This window comes from Doryrhamphus excisus, chromosome 3 (genome assembly GCF_030265055.1).
Source record: "Doryrhamphus excisus isolate RoL2022-K1 chromosome 3, RoL_Dexc_1.0, whole genome shotgun sequence".
Classification (NCBI taxonomy): domain Eukaryota; kingdom Metazoa; phylum Chordata; class Actinopteri; order Syngnathiformes; family Syngnathidae; genus Doryrhamphus; species Doryrhamphus excisus.
In genome coordinates, this window is record NC_080468.1 from 2,947,825 (window position 1) to 2,974,106 (window position 26,282).

The 26,282-nt window shown below is 48.1% G+C and overlaps 5 protein-coding genes and 1 long non-coding RNA gene across 11 annotated transcripts; 3 read left to right on the forward strand and 3 right to left on the reverse strand.

Moving 5' to 3' along the window:
• Positions 1 to 170: 170 nt before the first annotated feature.
• Positions 171 to 1,914, reverse strand: LOC131125393 (uncharacterized). Its single transcript, XR_009129021.1, has 3 exons — positions 1,745 to 1,914; positions 478 to 524; positions 171 to 275 (listed from the first exon to the last, which is right to left on the reverse strand). It is a non-coding gene; the product is annotated as an uncharacterized LOC131125393 (long non-coding RNA).
• LOC131125387 (dynein axonemal heavy chain 17-like) lies at positions 1,230 to 8,247 on the forward strand. 3 transcript variants are annotated; one of them, XM_058066889.1, is made up of 25 exons: positions 1,230 to 1,656; positions 2,679 to 2,734; positions 2,827 to 2,908; positions 2,981 to 3,046; positions 3,125 to 3,300; positions 3,433 to 3,619; positions 3,692 to 3,791; positions 3,863 to 3,948; positions 4,018 to 4,143; positions 4,252 to 4,398; positions 4,509 to 4,595; positions 4,655 to 4,819; positions 4,898 to 5,014; positions 5,079 to 5,329; positions 5,410 to 5,596; positions 5,669 to 5,815; positions 5,906 to 6,011; positions 6,090 to 6,193; positions 6,264 to 6,383; positions 6,445 to 6,588; positions 6,662 to 6,835; positions 6,893 to 7,129; positions 7,189 to 7,358; positions 7,427 to 7,562; positions 7,632 to 8,247. In XM_058066889.1, the coding sequence occupies exons 1-25, from the start codon at positions 1,645 to 1,647 to the stop codon at positions 7,635 to 7,637; spliced, it is 3,189 nt and encodes a 1,062-aa protein (XP_057922872.1). In that variant the 5' UTR covers positions 1,230 to 1,644; the 3' UTR covers positions 7,638 to 8,247. The 3 variants fall into 3 exon arrangements, 2 of the variants coding, with proteins under 2 accessions (XP_057922872.1, XP_057922871.1); XR_009129020.1 differs by having other exon boundaries at positions 2,827 to 3,046; positions 7,189 to 7,347; XM_058066888.1 differs by having other exon boundaries at positions 2,827 to 3,046.
• Positions 7,705 to 9,874, reverse strand: tmub1 (transmembrane and ubiquitin-like domain containing 1). Of its 3 annotated transcripts, none has more exons than XM_058066897.1 (4): positions 9,513 to 9,874; positions 9,109 to 9,251; positions 8,324 to 8,769; positions 7,705 to 8,249 (listed from the first exon to the last, which is right to left on the reverse strand). In XM_058066897.1, the coding sequence occupies exons 3-4, from the start codon at positions 8,731 to 8,733 to the stop codon at positions 7,901 to 7,903; spliced, it is 759 nt and encodes a 252-aa protein (XP_057922880.1). In that variant the 5' UTR covers positions 8,734 to 8,769; positions 9,109 to 9,251; positions 9,513 to 9,874; the 3' UTR covers positions 7,705 to 7,900. The 3 variants fall into 3 exon arrangements, with proteins under 3 accessions (XP_057922880.1, XP_057922879.1, XP_057922881.1); XM_058066896.1 differs by having other exon boundaries at positions 9,421 to 9,874; XM_058066898.1 differs by lacking the exon at positions 9,513 to 9,874 and having other exon boundaries at positions 9,109 to 9,347.
• ubtfl (upstream binding transcription factor, like) lies at positions 9,407 to 14,658 on the forward strand. The gene is made up of 20 exons (XM_058066894.1): positions 9,407 to 10,086; positions 10,864 to 10,975; positions 11,045 to 11,220; positions 11,290 to 11,373; positions 11,461 to 11,616; positions 11,688 to 11,752; positions 11,821 to 11,941; positions 12,014 to 12,124; positions 12,196 to 12,323; positions 12,384 to 12,525; positions 12,612 to 12,653; positions 12,725 to 12,838; positions 12,949 to 13,092; positions 13,160 to 13,270; positions 13,348 to 13,433; positions 13,622 to 13,811; positions 13,888 to 13,935; positions 14,010 to 14,147; positions 14,210 to 14,314; positions 14,394 to 14,658. The coding sequence occupies exons 2-20, from the start codon at positions 10,921 to 10,923 to the stop codon at positions 14,463 to 14,465; spliced, it is 2,088 nt and encodes a 695-aa protein (XP_057922877.1). The 5' UTR covers positions 9,407 to 10,086; positions 10,864 to 10,920; the 3' UTR covers positions 14,466 to 14,658.
• fastk (Fas-activated serine/threonine kinase) lies at positions 14,586 to 19,453 on the reverse strand. Its single transcript, XM_058066890.1, has 11 exons — positions 19,084 to 19,453; positions 17,696 to 18,458; positions 17,266 to 17,575; positions 16,951 to 17,138; positions 16,724 to 16,872; positions 16,421 to 16,637; positions 16,178 to 16,337; positions 16,022 to 16,113; positions 15,295 to 15,952; positions 15,117 to 15,231; positions 14,586 to 15,046 (listed from the first exon to the last, which is right to left on the reverse strand). The coding sequence occupies exons 2-11, from the start codon at positions 18,417 to 18,419 to the stop codon at positions 14,960 to 14,962; spliced, it is 2,700 nt and encodes an 899-aa protein (XP_057922873.1). The 5' UTR covers positions 18,420 to 18,458; positions 19,084 to 19,453; the 3' UTR covers positions 14,586 to 14,959.
• afg3l2 (AFG3-like AAA ATPase 2) lies at positions 19,237 to 26,266 on the forward strand. Of its 2 annotated transcripts, none has more exons than XM_058066892.1 (17): positions 19,237 to 19,761; positions 20,736 to 20,820; positions 20,899 to 20,961; positions 21,210 to 21,349; positions 21,694 to 21,846; positions 21,928 to 22,002; positions 22,186 to 22,307; positions 22,385 to 22,658; positions 22,729 to 22,866; positions 22,940 to 23,093; positions 23,413 to 23,520; positions 23,606 to 23,731; positions 23,800 to 23,910; positions 23,989 to 24,104; positions 24,175 to 24,375; positions 24,523 to 24,717; positions 25,629 to 26,266. In XM_058066892.1, exons 1-17 carry the CDS (start codon positions 19,675 to 19,677, stop codon positions 25,866 to 25,868), a joined length of 2,388 nt encoding a protein of 795 aa, XP_057922875.1. In that variant the 5' UTR covers positions 19,237 to 19,674; the 3' UTR covers positions 25,869 to 26,266. The 2 variants fall into 2 exon arrangements, with proteins under 2 accessions (XP_057922875.1, XP_057922874.1); XM_058066891.1 differs by having other exon boundaries at positions 19,314 to 19,761; positions 22,183 to 22,307.
• Positions 26,267 to 26,282: the final 16 nt, after the last annotated feature.

A 26,282-nucleotide genomic window follows, 5' to 3' on the forward strand; every position in this document is an offset into this window, starting at 1 on the left:
AAAATATTTATGACAAGGTGCACAACGGTACATTTATTCACTTAGTCTTTTGTTTAAAACTTTTATTTCTTTTTCTCTACTGTAAAGCGTCTTTGAGTCCTCTGAAAAGCACTATACAAATAAAATGTATTATTAAAACTGTATGGGGGGAAAACAAGACCCACACAAACTTTTCAAATGTAATTTATTTATTTATGAATCTGCTGCATCTATCCAGGGGAGCCGGCTGGAAAGAGGGTTGAAAAGCTTGTGTGACCAGTCCATCACAGCATAAGCTAAAAAGAAGAAATAAAAACAATTAGACAGTTGATCATGCCCTGTCAACATCATATCAACATGTCCACAGGATCAGAAACGCTTCGGTCAGTCTTTGTCACAGCCTCCCTGAGAACAAACTGCTACGGGATGCTACAATTCGGCCTTTTGTTTACATCATCTCCACTCACAATGGCCTGGTCCATGCATCACATCACTCACCAACATGTTTGGAGCCAGTCGGTATGATGTCACGTCCTCAATGTGTCCTGCGGGGTCCAAATGAGACAAAAGTGAGCCTGCAGATCACATACAGTGGACTGTTTAAACATGTGACACTTTTTGGATCAGAACACGCCTCGGTTTAGTGACGTCACTGCCCCCTCCCACACGTGAACAGACTGCCTGGGGTTGGGGTATCAGACGGCCTTTTGTGTCATCACTTCCAGTTCCAACAATGGTGTTGACTTTTACAACGTCATAGCCAAGGTTATACATTTTGTAGTACAGTTGTAGTTGGTCTGTGGGTCGATCACATCTTTAGTCTTGACTCAATGTTAAAGCAATGGGAACCAAAGGCACTATTTCACTCTATGAAATTTGATTGATTAGATATACATCTTTATATTTTTTTCACAAACTGAGTTTAGACAAGACAAATGACTGTTCAAAGTTTTTCACTGTTCACTCCCACTATGCAGCCTCTCCTCCTTCGTATCACCGCGAAGATCTCTGCGTCACAAAGGGGTGCTCAAAGCTAACAGCTACTCCAGAGTGTAGACAATGGAGCATGCGGCAAGCTACAAATAAAATGAACATCCATATCTAAGCACTTGCTTAAGGGGTCGGTGTGGCACCGAAAAACTAAACTAAACAAATCACCATTAAACACCAAGAAACGCCACAGAAGATACTAGCTGCCATAACTAGCTTGCACTCGGGCGGCGCCATCTTGAAACACGAGACCTCCGCAACAAATCCAGTCTACTTATGACCGATATGCTTAAAAGAAACATCGATACATCGCCCAGCCCTTCCTGAATTAATACTAAAAGTGCTAATTGTATTGATATATCAGTGTAGCTTGCCTGGAGGGGGAAAAAACCATGTCTCACATTATCATTCCTTCCCCAACTCATTTCGAAAGTTGGCGCCCTTTAAGCAGAAGGAGGCCCTTTCCTATCGAAGTAACACACTATGTTCAACATGCTGAAACGTTAAAGTGTTGGAAACTTCATCGAGTTCAGATAAGTAATGTGAAATTTTGTAAAAATATTTTGCTTCGTTGAGTCGCTTTTAATTGTTCTCGTTCACAGCTTTTGTCTTGCATCGGAGCGACAACGTATAAGCAACAAGTTATCGTAACTAGTTTACGTAAGTGAGCTGGGAATGAAAATAAAGGTATTTTTTGACGCTTTTTCCGTTTAGATTACAAGCATGATATTACACATCTCATCGTCGTCCAACTGTAACATACCTACTATCTTACCTGTGCGCTAATGGACGTTTCGGTTCGGCCTCCGACTAAAAATACTCTCTCTGAGACAGTATTTAACACCACCTCCGTGGAAACCAGGAACCAAGAAATAGTTGAAAGTGTGTTCTAGTACTCCTTCCACCAGGATACGTGCTTTTATATTCTTCTTCTTCGTCGTCGTCTTCTTCTTCAGATTTTGTTTCATGGCGGTTGGCAAGCAGCCTTTTAGTGCGCATTACCGCCACCTTCTGAACAGGAGTGTAGAACAGAATCGAAACCCTTCTATAGTCTATTAATAAGTCAAGTTGTCAAGTTGTTCTACTCTTTTTTTCAATGGTATAGAGAGGTCCACCTTTTCATTCTCTGTCCCACTCTTCCTGCCATTTCCTTTGTAATTAGAAGCAGCTTTACTGCATTTAATATTTATCCCTTCTATGTTCTTTCCTTGCTGTCTTTGCATATCTATCTGCCAGCTCATGACACTCCACTCTTATATGTGCTGGCACCCATCATAGAGACATTATTACCCCCCACTTTCTTTATCCTACTAATAGTTTGGAGAATCTAAAAAATGACCTGTTGTCTGGATTATGATTATTATTATTATTCATATTTTTAATGTTGGCAAGGGCACTGCTGGAATCTGATGCTGTAATAACTGATATTGAACACTTTCTATACCCGCTGTAGAGCAAGCAAAATGGCCACCAACTCACCAACTGAGGCCCGAGTCGCTATTTGATAAAACCGGAATTGTGCTGCTCACACTGACATGGCAAATATCAGATCCAGGTCTCATATAAGGAGAGAAATCGGAACTGACCTGCAGTGTGAAAGTAGCCATGAGTGATGACATCATCAGTGTTACCTGATGATGCGGTTCTGTGTGACAAAGAGTGATGCTTAATTTCTTGTGTTGTTTAATAAGTACAATGTGTCCATGTAGAAACAAGCGGTAGAGCAGCAAAGAAAATGGAAGCGACTGACAAGCGCCTGGACTTGGTGAGATGTCTGCTTTCAGAAAGTTTGCATGCGGACGAGGACAAATGGCGAGAGTTTATGAGCGTGAAGAACAACCTGCTCCTCTTCAACAGTTTGTTCAACAGCAAAGAGCTGGTGAACCTTTTCATATGGATCGACCAAGAGTCCAGCATTTCCATGACGATGGACTTCCCAGTAATAAACAACAAAGTGGTGTGTTTGACTAAAACGGAGCGGGAGGTCATCACTGTGGACAATGTCTCCAAGGTGTTACTGATTGAAGATGTTCATGGAGAAGACGTACTCAGCTTCATCACTGCGCTGACTCAGGAGGTCAGCGTGCTTATGCTAATGGTACCGTCCCTGAGAGAGCTCACCCTGCAGGATAAACAGACATCTTTGTCCACACAGGTCGTCTGCCCATTGCTTAACAACCAAGCAAATGATGGTGAATGGGCGCCTGGCGCGGCCGAGGAGACGCTGATCCTCATGGAGCGGCTAAAGAACGAAGCTCTGGTGATGAAGGCTCAGCAGGAAGGATGGACTTTTCTTCCGCTTCCCAAAAATCTCCATGACAACAAGGAGAGGTAATGCACCTTAGCAGGCTTGAAAAAAGGTTTTTCTTCTTTTTTCTCAAGCTGCTGTGCCCACACATCGAAACGCTCTGATTTAACACAGCTAAACAGGCCACATTCACAGCGTCTTCTTTCCTCTGACAGGACGTCCAGTGACATCAAGCTACTCCATGCCTGCGAGTCAGTCATCATTGAGTGGGCGGGGCTTGTGTCAGAGTTCCTGCAGCAGAACCCATCTCAGCTGCTGTTGGATGGAATCAAACCGCAACCTTCAGAGGAGTTCAACTTCTGGAACAACAGGTTGACGAACCTGCAGCTTATCCAGCAGCAGGTGCGATGACATCACACTGACACATGTGATGTCATCACCTGACACGTCATTGTTGTTGTTGTTGTTGATCAGATGACAAGCAGCAAAGCCCAGCAGGTGGCGTCCTTCCTTCAGTCAACTGGGGGTCCATACCGCTTCATCTTGAAACAAATTTATGAAGATGTTCAGAAAGGTAAATAAAAAAACACCCAACACAAGCTGATGTCAGCTCAGATAACCTTTAAATAACCTTCAAATCTGCAGGTCTCAGAGAGGCCCACGACGCCACAGAGAAGCTGCAACCTCTGCAGGACAAACTGGATAAAATAGAGCGTCTGCAGTATCGTCAGGTAGCAGCATTGGTCACATGATTTCTGACATCACAGCCAGAAATAAAAAATCACCTGTGTGATTGACAGCTGAGAGACAAAATGGCCGCTGTGATGGAGAAGGTGAACGAGGTGTGGATCAACTCACACTTCCATTGTAAACCCTGCTGGATCGTGGTGCTCCTGCAGGAAATCTGCAATCTCTTCATAGACTGGGTACTGACTTAATGCCAAAATGAATGACTTCATCGCGGTCTTTATGACCCAAACCATCACTTAATCAATGAATCACCTGACATAATGACTTACCTTGTTCTGTTGCAGAGCAGGAAGTTCCTACACGGCCAGGAAGTAATGCAGGGTCTGCTTGCGGACCCCGCTCAGGTTCTTGATGATATTCGAGTAGTGATTTTGACGTTGCAGTGTCTCAAGGACAAGTACAGTCAGTACAGGACTATGTTGGAGAAAAAGGTGCTCATCACATGACCTTGACATGACAACCTTGTTACAATGGCAGCTCATGACTACAAGTCAGTGGGCGGAGTCTAGACTAGAGTCAATGATTGTGTGTGTGTGGACAGAATGGGGGCTCACGCATGTGGGAGTTTCCTTCACACTTGGTCTTCTCAGAGGTGGATGACTTCCTGACACGCCTGCTCAGCATCCAGGTATGTGCACACTCTTTACCCCCCCCATTATATTTAGACCAATTTGTTGCCCACAACAGGAAGTGTACAGCGTCCGTCTGCAGTTTCAATTGGAGCAGGTGGTTCTAGCAGGGGGGCGTGGCAAGATGTGGACCAACGCTGTGGAGGAAGTATACCAGGACTTCCTGAAACAGCTTCACCTTCTGACTGACTGTCGATACGACGCCAGCGAGCCCACAGATCAGGTGATCATCAGCTGACTTCCGAGGGGCTTCCCGATTGGCTCTTAATGATAACTCCTTCCCCTGTCATGTTTCCCGCAGAACTTCCCAATGCAGGCCTCCTCCTTCCAGGACCATGTGCTGGACCTGGAAGCCAGGCTGCTGTCCATTCTCAGAGGAACTATGGAGGACTGCTGTGTGTCCTCGTCTGCAGTCAAGGTGTGGCGCGCACGCACATGCACACAACCACACACACAACTGAGGCACTGGTTAAATTTTTCAGTTACTAAACATGTTCGGCCCAGTACTGGAGCGCCCTCTGATCCAGGAGCAGCTCCGTCCTCAGCTTGTACAGCTGGTGGACATGGTCATGACAGAACTTGACCAGGTAGAATCCCTGGTCAAGAGTAAAAGTTTGACAACAGAAGTGTCGTCCAAGTTCAAGGCCAGTCCGGCCGCCACCCTCAGGTGGACTCAACAACTCCTGCTGAGGGCTCACAGTGTCCTCATGAACTTCCAGACGGTCCAATATCTGTAAGCACTCACACATGCGCAGACATCCACACACATCCACACACTTTGTGTTCATGTCACATGTGTGTATGTTTGTTGAGATGTGGGGAATCAGGTGAGCCGGTCATGCAAAAGTTTCAGAAGATTGTGGCCTCGGTTGTGGAGCTCAGAAACACGGTCAGACAGGACTGGAGCCGTCAACTCGACACCGAATCTGCTTTCATTTTGGAACATCCTCTGATTGAACAGCAGCAGCAAGGCATGATGGAGATTCCCTTCAGACACAAAGTCAGTCAAGATGTCCTGATCTATGCCACATGATGTCACATGACCCTTACATACGTGTGTCTATGTGTACAGCTGGAGGCGATGCTGAGTGAAATTAAGCAAGTGAGCTGGGAGAAGGATCTGGAGCTCCCCCCGGAAGCTGCTCGAGTATTGAAGTTCAGACGTGACATCACAAAGAGCTATCTGTGTCTAAGTCACATGGTGTCATGCTACAACCAGGTCCATGCACGCACACATGTGCACACACACACACACATGTGCACACACACATACATTGTCCTTGTAACACTCACTGTGACTGTCAGTCAGGTGGTGAGCGGAGCTCTTTCAGAGGACCTTCCTCTGATCCAGGATCAGCTGCAGGAGCAGAAGGAAAGTCTGTTAGAGCTACACAACAACACGTGGAGAAGTGAAGGTGATGAGTTACATATCACATCAGACACATCACATGACTAGCAACATGTGACATGTGGATGTGCACATTTTCACTCAGGTGTGCACCAGTTGATTGCGCAGAAGAGAGAAAGCGTCACAGCTTTCTTTGCCTCAGTGAGTGAAGCGCGTGCCAACACAGCCGCCATATCTCGCATCACGCAGGTCAGCTGACTTCAACACGTCAACATGTTCCCAGCACACTTTTGGAGTTAACCTCCAGCTTGACCCTCAGGGGTGGGTGGAGCTTCCCCTGCTGCAGCGTGAAGGTAACTTCCTCGAGAAGGGAGAAGATACAGAGCAGAGCTACAATCGTCTGAGAGAAGACAGCGAGGAAGTTCTCAGGCTGACTCAGGTGAGGAGGATGGGGAAGGGTGCACAGGTGGAGGTGTTGACTCACAGTCAGCTGTTGTCAGGAGAACCACAGACTGTACGCAATACAAGACACCTCCCAGTCCTGGTCTGACTATCTGGACCATGTGGACCAGCTTGTCCAGGACGGACTTTTACAGCTGCTGCTGCGCTCACTGCGATTTCTGACAGACAACATGAAGCCAGAGGTGTGAGCACTCTTGTCAATTACATGCATGATTGGCATGCTTACCGTGTGTGTGTGTGTGTGTGTGTGCACAGAGTCGTGGGGGGGCCTTGTTGCAGGTCTCACTACAGCTGCAGTCAACAGAAAGTGTCTTTGAGCCGTCTCTGGACGGAGACCTGGCTGACCAGTTGAAGTCCTTCATCGATGATGTTTACTTGGCCGCCAGCTTTGCACCAAGGTTCTCAGTTAGTTGCCCTGGCAACCACCAGGTGAGTGATAAGACGGGCGTCTTAAAGGTCAGTGACTGAATGAACACTGTCCTTCAGGAGGCGCTGCGAGAGAACGCCGACCTTATAGTTCTGGAACAGCAAGTGATGCAACGCCTGGTGGAGGTGAGAGGGGAGGCGGCGCTTCTAAGGGCCGACTTGGACAGGTTCTCACCTCTTTGGAAAAGCCACAAGCGGGGGGTGATGCAAGAATTCCTGACCTATGGCAGGAAGCTGGGGCCTGATGAGGAGGAAGTGGAGGAGGCCCCACCCACCCTGGCAGACTTTCAAAGAGAGGTGAGACAAGACGCACTTCCTGTTTGAGGAGCAACTCTTGACACTCTTGCTTTTTGAAGATCCAGTCCCTCCAGAAACAGATGACAAAAGTCAATCACTTGAATGAGAATGTGCTGCTGCACGGCTGGCTCCAGGTTGAACTGCGACCTTTCAAAACTGCACTGCGCCTGTTCATCCACAACTGGATCAGCATGTACACGCAGCACCTGCTTAAACTGGTGCGACACAGGTGAGAGCCTGAACACATCTCTCTCCAGACACATGCTAACTTGAGGACATGTTTGTGTGTACGTTCAGCATGTCTCAACGCAGTGTTGACGAGGAGCAAGATGAATATAGTAAGAAGTCTGCCTCCAGCTTCCCTCTGACAGAAACCATCATGCTGCTGGAAACTGTGGGAGTGGAAGTTCCTGAACTCACCACATTGTTGCAGGTAGGGTGATCTCATTGCTGATTTAACTGACTTAATTGCTGTGTTAACGTGTTATTGTTTTCATTTCAGAGCTGATAACCATGTCAGATGTTCATACAGTGTACACATACTAGTGTGTTCATTAACCAAGTCACATGAACAGTGAAGATAAATAAATGCTTTAATATCATCAAAAGTGGACATACACATCCATGCATCCGTCAGCCACTCTTAAGTCAGTTCAGGAGGCACAATGACCAAAATGTTGATCTGGTCTTTGGCGCCACGCCGACTTTCCACTGGAACAGAAAGTACGTAGAATCCAGTCGGGACACAGAGGCGGACCAATCAGGGAGCATCTACCGGCGATAAACGCCAAAGGCCACCAGGCTAAGAAAGATGGTGATTCCCACCAGCGAGGCAGTGGCAGGCGCTGTGAAGAACTGACGGTACTGGATCTGACAGTACCAAAGCACTGACAGCATGAGGACGAGCAGCGGGACCATCAGGCTGCCCACATTGAGAGCCACCTGCACCTGGTCTGCAGGCCCTGCTCCCGCTGTGGCGCGCGGGGCGTGCTGGGAGATGTGACAGTGCAGCACGCAGTTGTGAGTCAAGTTGAGCGACTCCAGCGTGATGGCGTCGTCCTGCAGCAGCTGCCCCTGATAAATGAGCCGCACCCGTTGCTCCTGACCCGAAAAGTAGGTCCTGCAGAGGTCAGTGGACAATTAGAAAAATGCTAGTCCATATAACCTGAGTGAGTGGGTGGCACAAGCTCTTACCGCTTGATATAGCCGATGGTATCCTGAGGTTTGACCAGCGCCGTTCTCTCTGTGTCGTTCAGGAACTTCAGTCTTACCACCATGTTTCTCTGAGAGACTCCGCCACCATCGCTCCCCCCAAGATCTCCATCTGCTGCCGCCGCCCCCTGTCTACCTCTGTCCTCTTTATCTTCGTTTGGAGAAACAGTGACGGGCTGAGTCTCGGTCACATGGCTCTCACTAGCAGAGGTAGAGGGCGTGTCGTGGTGAGGGGTCCTCTGAGAAAGAGTGGACCTGGTGGAGGAATCCAAAGTGTGGTCCAGTGGTTCTGAGGTGCGGGTGGAGATCCAGGCCAGCAGCAGCACCAGTAAGAAGATCAGCACCCCAAATAACAGCGTCACTTCGTCCCCCACGCCCTCGATCAACGCCATTGTCCACGCCTGGTCAGGCAAACACGGCTCAGGCACCTGTATGCAAGGGGGCGGGGCAACATTACTCCTTACGTAGAATATATTCTAGTATCCATTTGTGACCTTTTAATGTCACCATAGCAACAAAACTACCCCCAGCAGACAACCACCACGGTTTGGAAGTTCCACCCGAGTAGGCTACTGAGTGTCAACCACAGCGGGGCAAAGAGCAACTCGACCATTAAAAGTCTCAACAGTCCACTAAAATGAGCTACAAGCTAACAGGTAACTGCTGCCCAAACGAGCCGGAAGTGAGGCAATGTTTGAGGTAACACCGTCCCTTCACCAATACCAATCAATTATGAAATAGTGTTTGTGTGCAGAGGAACAACTTACTCTTCAGCTTGTACGCGTCATATCAGGAATTAGCCTTCAGGCTAATCAAGCTAATCTGCTGCTCGGTCTTCGTACACTTCCGTCTCAAGTCTTCTTTGGTGGTTGTCTGTCGGCGCCCCCTGCTGGTCACCTCGTTGGAGCCCCTGCAATAAACATGGAGTTTGAATTGACATTTGTTTCCTGTAACACTTAAAATAACATGGTGAGGTTTTAAATAATACAGCTTAAACTTTGGTATTTTTTCCGTCCACCCACAATAAATATATTGTTTAATTCTCCATGCCAGCGGGTGGCGCTAAAGAGGTAACATACCAGAGCGTTAGTATTGTTTAATTGTACAACTCTTGAGGCTTTCTCGCATTTTCAAACTGACGCCAACGCATGGCGGTTCTACCCCAGCTGACCAGTGAGCCGGTACGTGGGGACCGGCGGGAGCCGTCTCTTCAGCGGGTAGATGTCACTGGGATGCGGGCTGTCATATCGGTGGCTCGCACGCCGAGGGGGAGGTACTCATTACGGCCGGCTCTCCGTTGCACTTGTCGGGTCCACCTGGAGCCACCGGCCGGCCTCTCTCCTCACGTCACACCGGCCGCTGGTCGTGGTTCGTTCGCGGGCACAAGTAGTCCTGTCAGGCGGCTGTAGCTGGTCGGCGCGAAGTCGAAGTGGAACGTGTGGTTTCTTGTTGAAATGACAGAATAAAAACTACAAAAGGTGATTGTGACGGCTGCTTGGCTTGTGTCTTATCCGCCGAGCGTGCTGCCTTCCTCCGCCTTTGTGCTCATGTTTGGCCGCGGAGGTCCTCCCCCTGCGGCGCTGGGCGGAGTTTCATACCGGACCAGGCGCTCCTTTTGTCGGATCTCTTTCGACCTGACTCCCCGGGGCTTCGGGGACAAAGAAAATACACTTTTTGTATGAGCACAGCCACCAAACGACCGCAGAGTTTGCAGGAGTGCGTGGACTGTGCATCACATCCACAGGGTGAGTCTGAACTGACTTTTTGCACACATTTGACTGTTTATGGCCTCGTCGCTGCCGCCGTGTTGTCGGGCTTCATGGCGGCCTCGCAGTGGTGGCTTGTGGGCTGCAGCGAGTCACGCGGCCCGCTCGCACACGATCACAATCGAAACCAAAATAAAACCCAGAATTAACGGTGCTTTCAACAACATAACTTGTTTTGCCAGTCATTTGAGGGTAAATCACTTTTATTGCAAATTGAATGAAATCCGCCTTTATTTTGACACAGTCGTCCTCTTTTCTACCACACGTGACTTGTTCAAATATCAAATCAACTTCATTTACTTTTCCTGTTGTCTATTTAATGATTACAAATTAAGAATAAAACAGCCAGGTGTTGTTTTGTGTGCCAGCGGAAGCTGCATGCTGACTCCTGCCGGAGAGCAGGCGCCATTATCGGGCAGCCAACACGTCATGAGGCCGTCTAACCATGCGTTCATTCATGTTTTTGCTACAAGAAAACTTACATATTCTAACATTGTTATATACACGTTTTAACTTGTACGACTGTTATATACACGTTGTACTTGTACCTAATGCTTATATATGATATCTGGACTATCATATTCATGTTATGCATACATGCATATACATTTTTTTATTTGTATATAACACATCTGTCTTTAATGTAACATTTATACAGCGTTTACCACCATGTAATGTATTCTATGCATCCTTTTATATTTACGTATATGTAAAAAAAATCCCATCAATAATAATAATAGTAATAATTATATACAGTACGTGTGTGAGAGAGGACGTGCAGGGGGCGGAGTCATCTCGACCAAAAGCTGCATAATGAATGGCGGTGGCATTTCTACGCCTCAGAGCGGCAGACTCAAGATTGTGACAGGTACTGTACACACGATGACGACGACGATGATGATGATGGGGATGATATTGATGATTATGATGTGTGTAGACGAGTGGCGTCAGGAGGATTGTCTGACGTTGTTAGAGAGGATTCGCAGTCTTCTTCCAGACGGAGACGCAATGAAGTACAAGACGACAGAGTCGCACTTTGACTGGGACAAAGTCGGCTTTGGAAGCTTCACCGGAGAAATGTGTCGCCAGAAGTGGAACAAGGTTTCATCTGAGGTGGGTGGATGGTCCTTAATGTGGAGGTCCTCAGGAGGTGACATTTGAGACTGAAACTGCATTTGTCAGGTACGCAAGTACAGAACCATGACAGAGCTCATCATGGACGCCATTGAGTTTGTGAAATATCCTTACAAGGGCAAAAAGCTGAAGGTGAGTATCTTCTGTGCTCTCTAGCATCACCAGCAGTCTAGGAGACTAAGTTGGAGTAACTTTATCTTCCTGTTCACGTCCAAACAGACACATCCTGATTTTCCCAAGAAGCCGCTGACACCATACTTCAGGTTCTTCATGGAGAAACGAGCCAAATACGCCAAAATCCACCCTGAGATGAGCAACCTGGACTTGACTAAGATCTTATCGAAGAAGTACAAAGAGCTGCCGGATAAGAAGAAGGTGAGGCTCCAAAACAATTCCTGACATGATGGACATCCATAAAACCATCTACCCTTGTTTTGTTGCCGTAGCAAAAATATGTCGCAGAGTTCCAGTGTGAGAAAGAGCAGTTTGAGAAGAACATGGCTCGATTCAAGTAAGACACACCAAGTGAATGTGAAGAGGAAACGTGGCAGTGAATGTTCTGTGGGTCTGGTCTTGCAGACATGACCATCCCGAGCTGATGGAGGAGAGCAAGAAATCAGACCTCCCTGAGAAACCAAAAACTCCTCAGCAGCTTTGGCACAACCATGAGAAGAAGACCTACATGAAGCTTCACCCAGAGGTGGGCGTGTGCACACATGCACACACACTATTAAGATGATGATGATGATGATAATAATGATGATGACTGCAGGTGACTCAGAAGGAGATGAAGGACGTGTTGAGGAGACAGTGGTCTCAGTTGTCTGACAAGAAAAGACTCAAGTGGATCAGCAAAGCTTTGGAGCTCCAGAAGGACTATGAGGTAACAATCACACATCAAACATATCAACTACACCACACACATTACCTGACAATGCATGTGTGTGTCTTCAGGACAACATGCGAGCATATCATGAAGCTCATCCAGACGTCACCTCAGACGATCACGTGCGCTCCGTCCTCACAAAAGCAGAAAGACAGCTGAAGGACAAGTTTGATGGAAGACCTACTAAACCTCCACCGTGAGCGACATGGTTTGAGCTGCGATGGCGTAGCAGGCAGCTAATAATGTTTGAATGCAGGAACGGATACTCTCTGTACTGTGCTGAGCTGATGGTCAACATGAAGGACGTTCCTAGCACGGAGCGCATGGTTCTGTGCAGCAAACGCTGGAAGATGATGACCCAGAAAGAGAAGGACATGTTTCAGAAACGCTGTGAACAGGTTTGTGCTCTTCACATCCCATTGGATTCTGATGGTGGTGCTGTTATTGTTGTTGTTTATGTAGCTGCTTGTGTGCGTCTCCTTAGAAAAAAAAGCAGTACGACGTGGACTTGCAGCGGTTTCTAGACGTAAGTGTCCGGCCTTTTGAAAAGTAACCCTGCCCGCTGCCAATCATGCTGAAGATACCATGATCTTCTAGAGCCTTCCAGAAGAAGAACGAGACCGTGTACTGACTGAGGAGAAGCTGGGTGGAGCCAGGGGGCAGGTGGGCGTAGTCTACAGTCCACACAGAGCCAAGTCACCTCCCATGAAGGTACAAACATCTCAACATTTATCCAGACTTTTGTATCACAACATTGGTGGTGAAGTTACAAAATGAATGCATCTAAATGTGACTGTTTATATTCAAACATGGTGGGCCAGGAGGAGGAGCCACAGCTGTGGGTCTCCCCGGGCGCCAAGGAGCATCGTGACAACAAGAAGACGGCCAAACTTCCTGAGACGCCCAAAACAGCGGAGGAGATGTGGCAGCACAGCGTGACCGGCGACTTCTTGTCCAAATGCAGAGTATGTTTCCAGTCGCATGGCGTCAATATTAGACCTTCACAATAAAACCCTTTGTTTACTTGCACAGAGCGACCGCAGGAAAGCTCAAACGGCCATGGAAGCTGCCTGGAAGTCCATGGAGAAGAAGGAGAAGATTCAGTGGATCAAGAAAGCGGCAGAAGACCAGAAGCGCTATGAGGTTCCCTCACAGTCACCGTGGTTTCCATCACAACAGATGATTTCATCAAGGTGGTGTCTGTCATCCTTGTCCTGCAGAGGGAGCTGTTGGAGAGGAGGATGCTGCCCACGGTACAAAGCCAGAAGAAGCCCAAATTTGATGGCGAGCCAAAGAAGCCTCCAGTGTAAGTGGACTGGCGAGTGACAAAATCAAAGCAGGTCAATGATGCGTACGTAAGAAAAATGCCGTTATCGGGTTTGTCCCTTGCCGCCATGTCTGCAGTAGAGAAATGTAGCCAACGGCGTTGTCATCGTATGCGTCATTACCTGTTTGAAGTGCTAAGCCCCTCTCACTTGCCTTGTCATTCAATAGGAGCGGCTATCAGATGTTCTCACAGGAGCTGTTGACCAATGGCGAGCTCAACCACTTCAGTCTGAAGGAGCGAATGGTGGAGATCGGCAAGCGTTGGCATAAACTGACAGCGGGCCAGAAAGACAAATACAAGAAGCACGTGGACGAGCAGCAGGGCGAGTACAAAGCAGAGTTGGAGGCGTGGCTTAAGGTACTTGTCCTTCTTCTGGCGTATACGAAGTTGACCGCTAAGCCCTGCCCAGCTGATAAGCGTTTCTTCTCGTTAGGCTCTGTCTCCGCAGGATCGGGAAGCCTACAAAGAGTTCTCCTCCTCGGTGAGTCACTTGACTATCACGAATGTTCAGAGGTCCAAAATGGATATCCCCTCATCACGTGTGTCGTCCTTCAGAAACGTCGCAGCACGTCAAAGGTTGGCAGCAGTCGTGGAACAAAAGTACATGTGACAGCGAAGGGTAAGGCGGTGAGCTCCAAGATCCCGCCCCTTGGAGTGGGGGTAGGCAAACGAGCGATGGCGTACCGAGCGAAGGTAACACACCAACCTTGGTTTGTTGTTTTTGGTGCGGCGCTCACTGATTGGTCATCCTCCAGCAAGACTTGTCTGACTCTGACGATGACAAGAGCGAATCGTCTGATTCCGACGACGAAGAGGATGATGAGGAGACATCAGGAAGCAGCGAGAGCGAAGATGACGAGGTGAAGCTCTTAGCATCGTTAAGACTATTGACACATCCAGACAGAATTAAGCACTTACTTACCATGGTTTTCTATTCAGAATGATGAAGATGAGGATGAAGATGACGATCAGACATCTTCAGAGGAATCCAGTGACTCTGACTCGGACTAGCCCCGCCTCCTCTTTGGAGAGGACAGGCTGTGCTGGCCACGCCTCCTTGTGTGACAAGCATTGGGGGTGGAGCTTAAGGGAGCATTTTGTTATTATTTTTTTTTAAATCAGACAGGTAGACAAGGCTTGTCTGAAAACATGAATAAGAAATGCACTTTTTCCTCATCCTGACAAATAAAGTTTATCTACCACATGTTAGAACAGTTTGATTTATTGAATAGAAACAATTCTGCCATCACCTCATAAATAAATACTCTTTTACCCCATCTTCATCACACACGCGAACACACACATGGATGAGCGCACAATGATCCATCAGCCCCCGTCGACATGACTTAATTTTATAAAAACTTGAGCGCTAATAAGAATTACTGCTTTAACTTTCATGTCCATTGCCAAACAGTGACAGCATCCCATCCTAAAATGCTGAAAATGCACACCAACGTTCATCACAGAAATACACTTCATACACACGCACGCACGCACACACAGTGTCATCGCGGGATGTTTTGCAGTTTGGCGTGCAGGTACGTCTTCACCTGCTCGATTCCGTTTAGCTTCTCCAGCTCGTGATAGGGCAGCTGAAACAAATCACATGATACGTTAGCCTAGCTCAGCAGTGTCCATAGCATCATGTTGTGATGATATAACCTGTAGGATGACGTATCCCAGGAGCTTCAGGTGGCGGTCCCTCATGGCACGGGACCCGACCAAGACGTCCGAGTTGTGGCAGTAATGCCACTTGTCGTTCACAGAGACAACGAGCCTGCAGTGAATAACCTGGTGTCAACTGTGACTTGACAGAGCATTCGGGATCAGACAGACCTACCTCCTTATGTGCTTCTCTTCTGCCATGTTGGGTTCGGGAACGCCTGTTGGGCTCAGTCGCGCCAGTGACGGACACCCCTCATCTGCCGTGGATCCGTCGTTTCGCTTCGCCTCCTCGCTTAATTCCTTACCCTGATCATCAGGGGGCCCTGTGTCCGCCTCGTCCTCCAGGATTTTCCCAATAGAGAACTGGAAGATGGAGTTTGGAGCAGCACCATCTGCGGGTCCTGGAGCTGTTGCTGGGGGTGGCCCGTCAGAGGGGGGGCTGCTGAGCGTGGAACTGTCCTGGCTCTCCAGCGAGTGCTCCTTGGCTACGCTCGAGTAGTACTCCACTACAGGCACACTGTAAGAACCATAGTCTGCGGGTGCACTGCCGTCCCCAAGACAACAGGGCCCTGAGGAGACCGTGGCTCCAGCCGTGTTATACATGTGCTGAGACTGAAAGGGTTCTTGAGCGCCATCTGTCGTTTTGCAGATCTCCTCTGGCTTCTGGTCACATTCCTCCGGCAGTGTAGCGGAAGAGAACTTGTGGATGTGGTCCGGAACCTGGGGAACACGCTTGGAACACCCACAGGCCACAGGGGTGGAACCCAGAGCCAAAGGCGGGTTTGACTGGATTGGCAGAACCCTCCCGGAAGAATCCATCCACAACACAAAGTCTGAAGGAAAAAGACTACCTGTGTAGCACCTGTATACTTGTAAGAGTAGTACATGTGAACCGTACGTACCTGTGTAGTATCCAGGAGGCAGTACTTGGTCCTGTTTGTAGTGGTGCTGTCCAAGCAGCTGACGGAGAGCCTCGGCCACCAGACCTTTATAACTGAAAGTCAGCCAAGCAGTCAGGATTGTGCGTGTGAGCGTGCATGTGAGCGTGCGTGTCTTACCTGTACTTGCGATTCACTTCATCTGCAGTAAGGGCGTGGTCAAACATGAGCACCTTGTGAGAGTGGTGTAGTCGTGGTCCGGTGTAGTCGTGGTACTCCAGTTCTATGGCGGCGTCCAATAGAGAGAGGTAGCGGCGGACGATGAGGGCGTAGGGGCTGTCTGAGTGGGCATTGAGGGTGGAAGAAGACATTGTGAGGGTCAGATCACCACCAGGGGGAAATCACGTATTGCGCAATACCGACTGGTCACATTGCTAATGAAGGCGGGGGAGAAGACACGGTGAAGAACCAGGCTTGGGAAGTGTCCCAACTGGAAGAGGGACATGAGGATGTTGACAGTGGCGAGCGGTGAGCTTAGCGCTTTCAACTCCACCACTTCCTCCAATCGAGAGAAGAACTTGTCATCATTGGATGGACGATAACTCATCCTGCTGAACGGGAAGACCAGCTTCTGGATCACCTTCTCAGACAAACACACACACACACACACAACAATATGACATCACATCAAGGTCAGAGGTCCCGCAACCACACACCCCTCCTCACCTTGCTGTCCAGATACTCCGCCCTCTTGACCAGGAAGTCCGCAATGGTGTCTAGCAGCTGCGTCTCTCTCAAGCGGTGCCGTGCAATGTACTTGGCAATCAGTGCCATCGTGTACGCGCTGATGCTCTCCTCCTTTTTTGGCAGCTCCTCTACAAGAAACAACACACATCACATGAACCGGAGCAATGCTACGCTAGGTGACCTTTAGCAATGCTAAGCTAGCTGACCTGCCAAGCTTCGAATGAACCTCTCCTGTCTGTTCTGGTAGAAAAGGTGTGAGCTGAAGATGAACTCCAGACTCTTGTTACTGGCCTCTTTGGCACATGCCGCCAACATCTCATCCAACAGCGCCATTTCCTGGTCACGAACGCCACTGACGCTGGCGAGAGTGTGTTTGACCAGGCGCAGGATTTTTCTGAAAACAGAAAGAGTATTTCAAAATGAAAAGAAGGTGTAAATACGGTATAGATTCAGTTAAGACATGCTAGCAGTATGTTAGCACACACAGACAATGATGTCATCATTGATCGCCAAGCTGCCACCTGTTAGCTAGCAGCTGTTCGGGGTTAGGGGTTGTGTTGTCGTCAGCGGCCGTGGTCCCCTGCCGCTGCAACGAGTGCCACTTGAGGCGGTAGTAGGAGAGGAGCAGGAAGAGGGTCTGCGGGTGGTGCTCTCGCTCTAAGTTCTTCTCCAGGCCGAGCAGGCAGGCCTCGGTGAGAGGGTGCTGGCTGCTGGGATGCAGCTTCATGCTGGAGCTGAACACCATGGATATGTCCTTCTGGTTAAACTGGCCCAGTCTGGACTGAGATTCAGCTTCCAGAACCTGAACCACCTGAGAATCGCCGCGGAGCCCTACGAAAGGTCATACACACACACACAGTTTGACTGCCAATTTTGGACTCAATGTGTGTCATCTGATTGGGATGGTGTCAGGTCTGCCCAGAGCTAAGTACTGGTCCCTTCTGGACTTACCGAGCGCCGCCACAGCATAGAGGCAGTTGACGATGCTGAAGTTGTCAAATTTGGAGCAGTCCTTGATGATGGCGTCGCACAGCAACAAGAAGTCCTGATGCTCCAAGATGTGGCGACCACACTTTGTTGCAGTGGCGTCGTTGTCCACGGGTGGTGGTGGTGGTGGTGGTGGTGGTGGTGCGGTCTGCAGCAGCTGTGCAATCTTGTGTAGCGCGATTGGGTAGTGGTTGTGAGAGATCTTGGCTGGGTTTTGCGTGAGCCAGCGAAGAACCTCGTCGGGCCGCTGTGAGCGCTCAATCAGACGCTTCATAGTGAAAAAAGTGTCGTAGCTCATCTTCTCGTGGATGAAGTTCCATGACTTCTTCTTGCCGCCTGACCTAGAAGATGAAATGCCCCCGCTGAGGAAGTGGCCGTGGTGGTGGCAATGCGACGGCATTGGGGGTGTGGTCAGGGGGGCGGGCTGCGTGTGGTAATGGTGGTGTAAGTGTGCTACCCGGGGGTCGCCGGGTCTGCCCTGGTACAGTGGGTATGCAGTGGGGGGCAGGGGCGCTCGATGCTGGTTCAGGTGTGGGGTAGGCGCCTCAAGCACAGCAAGCCCTCCTCTCTTTCCTGCTTTGACTCCACACCCTCCTCCTGCAGCAGTGTAGAGACGGGTGGCATACATGGCTTGGGATGCGGTGGCGACTGGGCTCAGGAAGCACCACCTGGTGGACCAATACAACATGGTCCAAACGCCAGATTGCCTTGACACAGACTGGCACTCCTATACAGGAAAAACAACACATTTCCTGCTTAGATACATCACAGCATATCATATCATCCCAGGTGCTGACTCAGCAATCAATCAAATCCAGATAAAAGGTTATCTAAATTCTGGCCACAACCAGTTTTGACCTTTTGTTGAGGACGTTGTCTTGTCTGCAGGGTGAACAGTTTGGAAAAGTATAGGTCAGAGGTCAAAGTCATAGGGAAACACTGAAAACTATCTCAAGGATGATTGTTCTTTCTAGCTAGCTGTAGCAACATAACATCACATAACATAGCTTGGCATGGCATAACATAACATCAGGTACTTCAGTAATACGTCACATCTTACGTCAAACGATTACGTCACATCTGCCAACTGCTAGCCATTGACAGCAGCTAACTGCGGCGTGACACTCGAAACTCCACAACACAACAGTTAGCGCTGAAGCTAGCAGCATCTAGAAATGTGAACAATGTGACACAAAATGCGAAAAGTCCTATTCGCAGCTACGAGGCTAAATAGTTGACACGTTAGCATGTTAGCATCAGCCTCCCCCCAGTGCACAGCAACAAGACGAATATGTAGAAATAAGTCTAGTTCATGTCCGGCCTATTTAGCAGGATCAGCATAGAAACGTTACCTCATAGCTTCGATCAAACACCGACTGCCGTTGACAGTCGTTCACAGGAGAGGCAGGCAGCGGTCAGCCGTTCCATTCCTCCACACAAGCCTCGCAGAGCCTCGGCTACCCGGCATGCAATGGCTGCACCCCAGTCAGCTCTGTTGACGACGTCCCCGAGATTCTTTTTAAGGATCAAGTTTGAAATCGTAAAGTTTCTAATCCCCACACTGCAATTACAGACTGGATTCGTTTCTACCGTCTTTATTCAGGCAGCTTAATTTTCTAATTCCGGTCACTTCAGCCTGGATTGTAGTCGGCGTTGCTGAATACAGATGACTTGTGGGAAGTGTAGTTCATAATAGTTTGAGAACAGGGATAAACGACACATTCTGTAAGCGAAAAACGCATGACTGTGTGTGTTTGTTTCCGATAGAGGGCGCTGCGAACAGTTGAGCATTTCTCCCACGAAGAAGACGAATATGTAAACGAAGAAGAAGCCGCCTAGTGTAGTAACATGGGGGGAGTAGAATGACTCCAGAACGTCGCTGTTGAACCTGAGCTGTTTTATAAGTCGCCGTCCTTGTTCCGGCTTCGTCGGTCAGTGTGACAATGGCTCACCGCTACTTGCAGCTGTCGGCGGGCTGCATGAACACTTTGAGACTTTTTATGGCACCTTCTTTCGCCACAAGAAGGCTGGTAGGTGAACGTCTGGCTAGCTGTTAGCCTAGTTTACAACCTCTTAAATGAGCCCGATGTCTGACTCTTCAGTGTTTTAGTCTGTACATTTTACATGGATTACGTGGTCAAATTCAAACAATGCTCAATCTATATTTAAATGTAAACATGTCATTGTGAGCTGTATCGTCAACACGTACAGGATTTGAAATTTTAACTTACTGTGGTTATGTTTAAATTAATGTACCGTTGGGGGCATATCTGCACAGGTGAAACTCAAAACATTGTTTTTTTTCCACATATACTCACCAATACCGTCGAAGCTGGTTCGTTTTGTGGCATTTATGCAACTCGTTACCTGTCCCTGCAGGTGATGTGCCGCTTGCAGTGTGTTTTTTCTGCAGTTTCTATGATTTGCAATATTTACCGAACTCTAGCCAAGACAAGTGTTTGATCCAATGTGATTTAAACTTGCAAACTTTGCTAGCACGGTCGGTAAACAGTAGTGCTAACACTAGATTTCATAATTCTCTCACCTCTTCCTCCTTGGTTCCACTTGGAAAATAGGACTCATTTTTATTTTTCATCGGACACGCCAGTCAGTCAGTCAACGCGTCAGTATCCAACTGATAACAATAACTACGTCAGTTTGTGCGGCCGTGACGTCATCACGCGTAAACACGAGTTTTGTGTTTTGTTGCCTGCCCATTTGAAAAAGGAAATGTTGTCAATTTATAAACAGATGCGCTATGATCCACTTTATGTTGACTTATATTAGGAGCAAAATGTGAACGAAAGGGTTGAAATCCATACTGGCATGGGTGCTCTATTTTTAGGCGCACATGAGTAAAATGTTCCCACTATACAGCCCAGTTGGATAATTGACAATTTGTCAGGCACTGTACACACTATACATATAGTGCATACATTGGTAATGATGGCAGGGACTATGAAAACGGAAAGGTGCTCAATGGTTGTGACTTTTTGTCTGGCAGGTGACAAGACAGGCGGTGAGTGGGCGGAGCCTGCTGAGTGAGCTGCTGGTGGCATGCAGGAGTCTAACCTCCAAACCACCTAAAGGTATTTCTCCTTCTTCTCTGTCGTCACACTCTAAAAACACAACCACTGATGGACCTGTTTGTTTGTGTTTATGTGCAGGATTTGAGAAGTATTTTCCTGACAGTCAAAAAAACTCCAAAGAGAGCCACTCCGAAGGCAAAGGTGACACAAACTGCCAATGTTTTGGCATCATTTCATCCTGATAAGCTAATCTCAAGCTAAGATAAAAATTCCAACTAGTTGCTGGTGGCCCTCTAGCAAGTTTGATGTCAGAATCACGCAAATGATACTTGGAAGTGTTCCAAATGTGCGGCCATGTTAACATTGACTCCATGAGAAAAAAAAAGTATTTAAAATGTTCATTTAAGTAGGAAATCTACAAAGTCATTTGTAGATTTTTGTGTTGACAGACACCAAAGCTGCCGATGCTCCAAGAGCGACGGGAAAGTCCGAAGGAGGAGGGACTGGGGGAGAAGGATCAGGAAGTGGTGGGGGAGGAGGAAAACAAGGAGGTCGAAAGGAATCACACTGGTACAGCCGCTTGCAGAAGGTCAGTGTCAAAGAGAGCCGCCAACTGAACCTTGATTGACAGCACATTACATCATAACCCTGTCAGCCAATTTAGTTAAAACTGAAGAGCTAAAATAACCCTGAAACACTTAGACGTAATAGTATGTTACTGATAGCGTCACATGATCTTGAATGGCACTTCTTTTCTTTGAGTTTTTTTCCCCACAACAAACAACGTACAGGAAGTAATTGTGGTTGATGATAAATTATCAGGATCGGCTGATAATAAAGTAAATAGATGAGAAATGATCATGATCATCCTATAATAAAGTATATGGATGAGGAAAAAATAGTGATAAGTTTTAAAATGGATTTTCCCTGTAGGGAGACATTCCTTGGGATGAGAAGGAGTTCCGGATGTACTTCCTGAGTGGAGTGGCCTTCTGGACTGCCGTCACTTACTACTTCCTTTTCAGAGATGGAGGCAGAGAGGTCACGTGGAAGGACTTTGTCAACAACTTCCTGTCAAAAGGAGTGGTGAGGCCCTAATCAAAGTCTTTTTAGCAACAATAATTTCAACAATGATTTGCAAGTGATGTGTGGCTCCTCCCCCTCCAGGTGGACAGGTTGGAGGTTGTCAACAAGCGTTACGTCAAAGTGCTTTTCGCTCCGGGGAAGGCGCCAGCAGAGGGGGTGAGTGAAATGGGTCAGCTTTTTCTCTTTCCTACTCCAAACCAGCAGAGGGCAGAGTCGCTAATGTTCTTTGGAACCCATTGTCAGCTGTTTCGAAACCTACTGAGACACAATAATGATTGTTGGCAAGTCAGACAGAAAGTAATTCATGCTGTGTGCCTCTGGGTTTTGGTCCTCTAGCAGTACGTGTGGTTCAACATCGGCAGTGTGGACACTTTTGAACGGAACCTGGAGAGCGCCCAGTACGAGCTCGGCATCGAGGGCGAGAGCCGCCTCCCTGTGGTTTATTCCACCGAGAGTGACGGGTGAGGACCCTCTCCGCCTCTGGTCAGTCTTTTTTTTTTTTGTCCCACTTTGCTGTTGACTGATCTTTGTTCCTCAGGACCTTCTTACTGAGCATGCTCCCCACTGCTCTCATAATTGGATTCCTGCTCTTCATGCTGCGGCGCGGTCCGGCAGCAGGAGGCCGTCCAAGCCGAGGCATGGGCGGCCTGTTCAGTGTCAGCGAGACCACTGCCAAAATCCTGAAGGATGAAATTGATGTCAAGTTCAAAGACGTCGCCGGTTGCGAAGAAGCCAAGTTGGAGATTATGGAGTTTGTCAACTTCCTGAAGAACCCCAAACAGTACCAGGACCTGGGTGCTAAAATTCCCAAGGTGAGCTCGGGTCAGATCTGGGATAGGGTCAGTGGGTCACATCTTTGACAACTCTCCTCACCATTCCCAGGGCGCCATCTTGACTGGGCCCCCGGGGACAGGAAAGACTCTTCTGGCCAAGGCAACAGCGGGCGAGGCCAATGTGCCCTTCATCACTGTCAACGGCTCCGAGTTCTTGGAAATGTTTGTGGGTGTGGGCCCCGCCCGGGTGAGGAACACGCCAACACTTATACACTGTACTTACTGTCATGGCAGGAATCCTGAGGTCATTTTCTGAACAGGTCAGAGATCTGTTTGTCATGGCAAGGAAGAATGCGCCTTGCATCCTCTTCATCGATGAAATTGATGCTGTGGGCCGTAAGCGGGGGCGGGGAAACTTTGGGGGTCAGAGTGAGCAGGAGAACACGTTGAACCAGCTTCTAGTCGAGATGGACGGTGGGTTCGCTGGTGGTCTATTTTTCATTGTGCTATACATTTACTCTGCATGCTTTGCCACTTACACACTCACGTAAGTGTCACCGCTCAGGGGAACATCTCTCCAACCTCCACTTTTATTTCCATGTACAAATAGACTCAAAGACTTAAGAACTGAGATACGGGCCTCAAGGCCTACTTATTTCTACATGTAAGTGGGACTTCTAGGATTGTTCATACATTTTGGGTTGAACATTTTTGGTTGTGGTTGAATGTAGGCATAACAAATGAATGTGGTGTGCTGAGGAGCTTTTTTAAAAAAGCTGCTCTGTGTCACCAGGGTTCAACACTGCCACCAACGTGGTGGTCCTGGCAGGAACCAACCGACCGGACATCTTGGACCCAGCACTGCTGAGGCCCGGGCGTTTCGACAGGCAGATATACATCGGTGAGCTGGAAGGCCACTGTCACATGTGAAAATTGGGGCAAGGAGAAGAGGTGCTGAGGGGTTTTAAGGGTTTGTGTTGTTTCAGGTCCTCCTGACATTAAGGGACGAGTGTCCATCTTTAAAGTCCACCTGCGTCCTCTTAAACTGGACCCCGTCATGGATAAAGACGCCCTGGCCCGCAAGATGGCGGCACTCACACCTGGTTTCTCCGGTAAAAAGATTTATGTGCACACGCGGTCACCTTGTGCTGTCAAGGAGTTACCAAAGTGTTTTTGCCAGGCGCCGACATTGCTAACGTTTGTAACGAGGCGGCTCTCATCGCCGCTCGACACCTTTCTGATGCCATCGAGCAGAAGCACTTTGAGCAGGCCATCGAGAGAGTTATCGGAGGTGAGGCGCCGCCAGCATGCTTCAGAACTGTTCCTCTAAGCCCACCTGTTGTGCCACTTGTTCTTTGTGCTGCTTCAGGCCTAGAGAAGAAGACCCAGGTTCTTCAGCCTGAGGAGAAGAAGACTGTGGCCTATCACGAGGCCGGCCACGCCGTCGCTGGCTGGTTCCTGGAGCATGCCGACCCCCTGCTAAAGGTTGGCTGGCGTTGTGTAAACTTTCCGTCGTGTGAGAGAACATCTTTGGAAGGTGTTCAACTCTGTCCAGGTGTCCATCATCCCCAGGGGGCGGGGCTTGGGTTATGCACAGTACCTGCCCAAAGAACAGTTTCTGTACACCAAGGAGCAGCTGATGGACCGGATGTGCATGACGCTGGGAGGACGAGTGTCAGAGGAGATCTTCTTCGGCAGGATCACCACCGGAGCACAGGACGATCTCCGCAAGGTCACCCAGAGCGCCTATGCCCAGGTCAGAGGTTACAAAGTCAAATGAATTGGTCACAGCTAAATGGAAGTATGTGACTACTACGTCAACTTGTACTGCATTAGACACTTCCAAGTGTGTTCACCAAGCTGGGACTTTGTCATCATTCTCTTCATCGTTATCCATTGGCAGATTGTCCAGTTTGGGATGAATCCCAAGGTCGGCCAGGTGTCATTTGATTTGCCCCGGCAGGGAGAGATGGTTCTGGAGAAACCTTACAGTGAGGCCACGGCACGCCTTATCGATACAGAGGTCCGGAGCCTCATCAGTGAGGCCTACAAGAGAACTCAGCAACTTCTGAGTGACAAAAAGGACGAGGTGGAAAAGGTACGCGACCCCTGAGACTCTGGGCCACAATTGGAAAGGTTGCTGCACACACAAAAGTTGCATCAGCAGGGGTGAAAGAGGATTTAAGCAACTTTCACAGCAAACATTATTTGTAGAAAATACTGAAGGTGCACTTTCATCCGCATTCTTTTACCCACGCATGGAGATCACACCAGGTTTTTCAGACACGGGAATCGGTGATAAATACATGAACGATAATACAGATGAACTATAAAACACACAGCACTGTTGATACACTGCTGATCAAAATTTTAAGACCAGTTGAAAAATTTACCACAATTTACATTTTACTAGAATGAACACACTCTCTCTTTGCGCATTCTAAAGATACAAAAACAGCTAAAAAGGGAAACACTATTCTGCCTACAAAGCCTTCTGGAAAAACACCCCATTTACATATGAGCTCCAGAGATTTTGTTAACATACGCCAATCTAAATACATTACTGACATACTGACGTACCTTGCCACACCACACTGGCTTGCTACTAGCCGGCTAATGACTAGCTTCACCACACACCTGCCTACCCTCTCTCATGCCATGCCTCAGGCCATTACCAAAAGGTAATGCTGCATGTTGGAGTTTTGGTAATGCCTACACGGACCAAAATACGGCAAAATAGTGTCAAGTATTAGTCTGTGGCGGGGATGTCCACATTTTTCATTTTATAAAATGACTTAAAAACCCCTATTTACATATTCTTAAAGTCAAAGCTTTGTTATGTTAATTATTAGTATCAACATACCAGCTTTGATCTTTACATTGTCACTTGTTCTATTTTTTTTTTTTGCATTTTTTTAGTGCTTAATTTGATTTCTACAGTACAATGTGTCGCCCCTGGTCTCTGGTTTCCATCTGTTCTACAGCTTCTATGTTTTTGTGTCTCTGAAGGTGGCCTTGCGGCTGCTGGAGAGGGAAGTTCTGGACAAAAACGATATGATAGAGCTGCTGGGGAAACGCCCGTTCACGGAAAAGTCAACGTATGAGGAGATGGTAGCTGGAACGGGAAGCGAGGACGAGGACACCACACTGCCTGCGGGACTCAAGGACTGGAACCGGGAGAGAAAGGACAAGGAGGAGAGCCAGGATGAGCAAGTTGCCCACCAGATCTCTGGAGGAATGCCCTTCTAGAACCACGTCGGGCATGGACTTATCTCCCTCTAAAGGCGAAGAATCCTTTCATCGTCCCAAGGAAGTCTGTTCTAGATCTAAGTTCTGATGTCTTTTGCTAAATGAGTGAACACAAAAGTACACAGGTTGTGATCCAAAGCAGTAACGAGCTCTAGAACCCAAAAGAACCTTTCAAACTGAGCGGTTGCACTGGGAAGGTTCTACTTGATAGTTTTGAAGTGGAAGAGGAGAACATGTTAATTTATTAATTAGCATGATGCTAATGCTGTTTCAGTGAGATTTGCGAACCAAACCTTTTGCAAACAGAGGACTAATCACATGTTCCTGAAACATGCTAACCGATGTTGTAATATACATGATCAATTATTTGTCAATCATTAAACGCTTCAAGAAAGCAAGTTAATTTTAAATGTA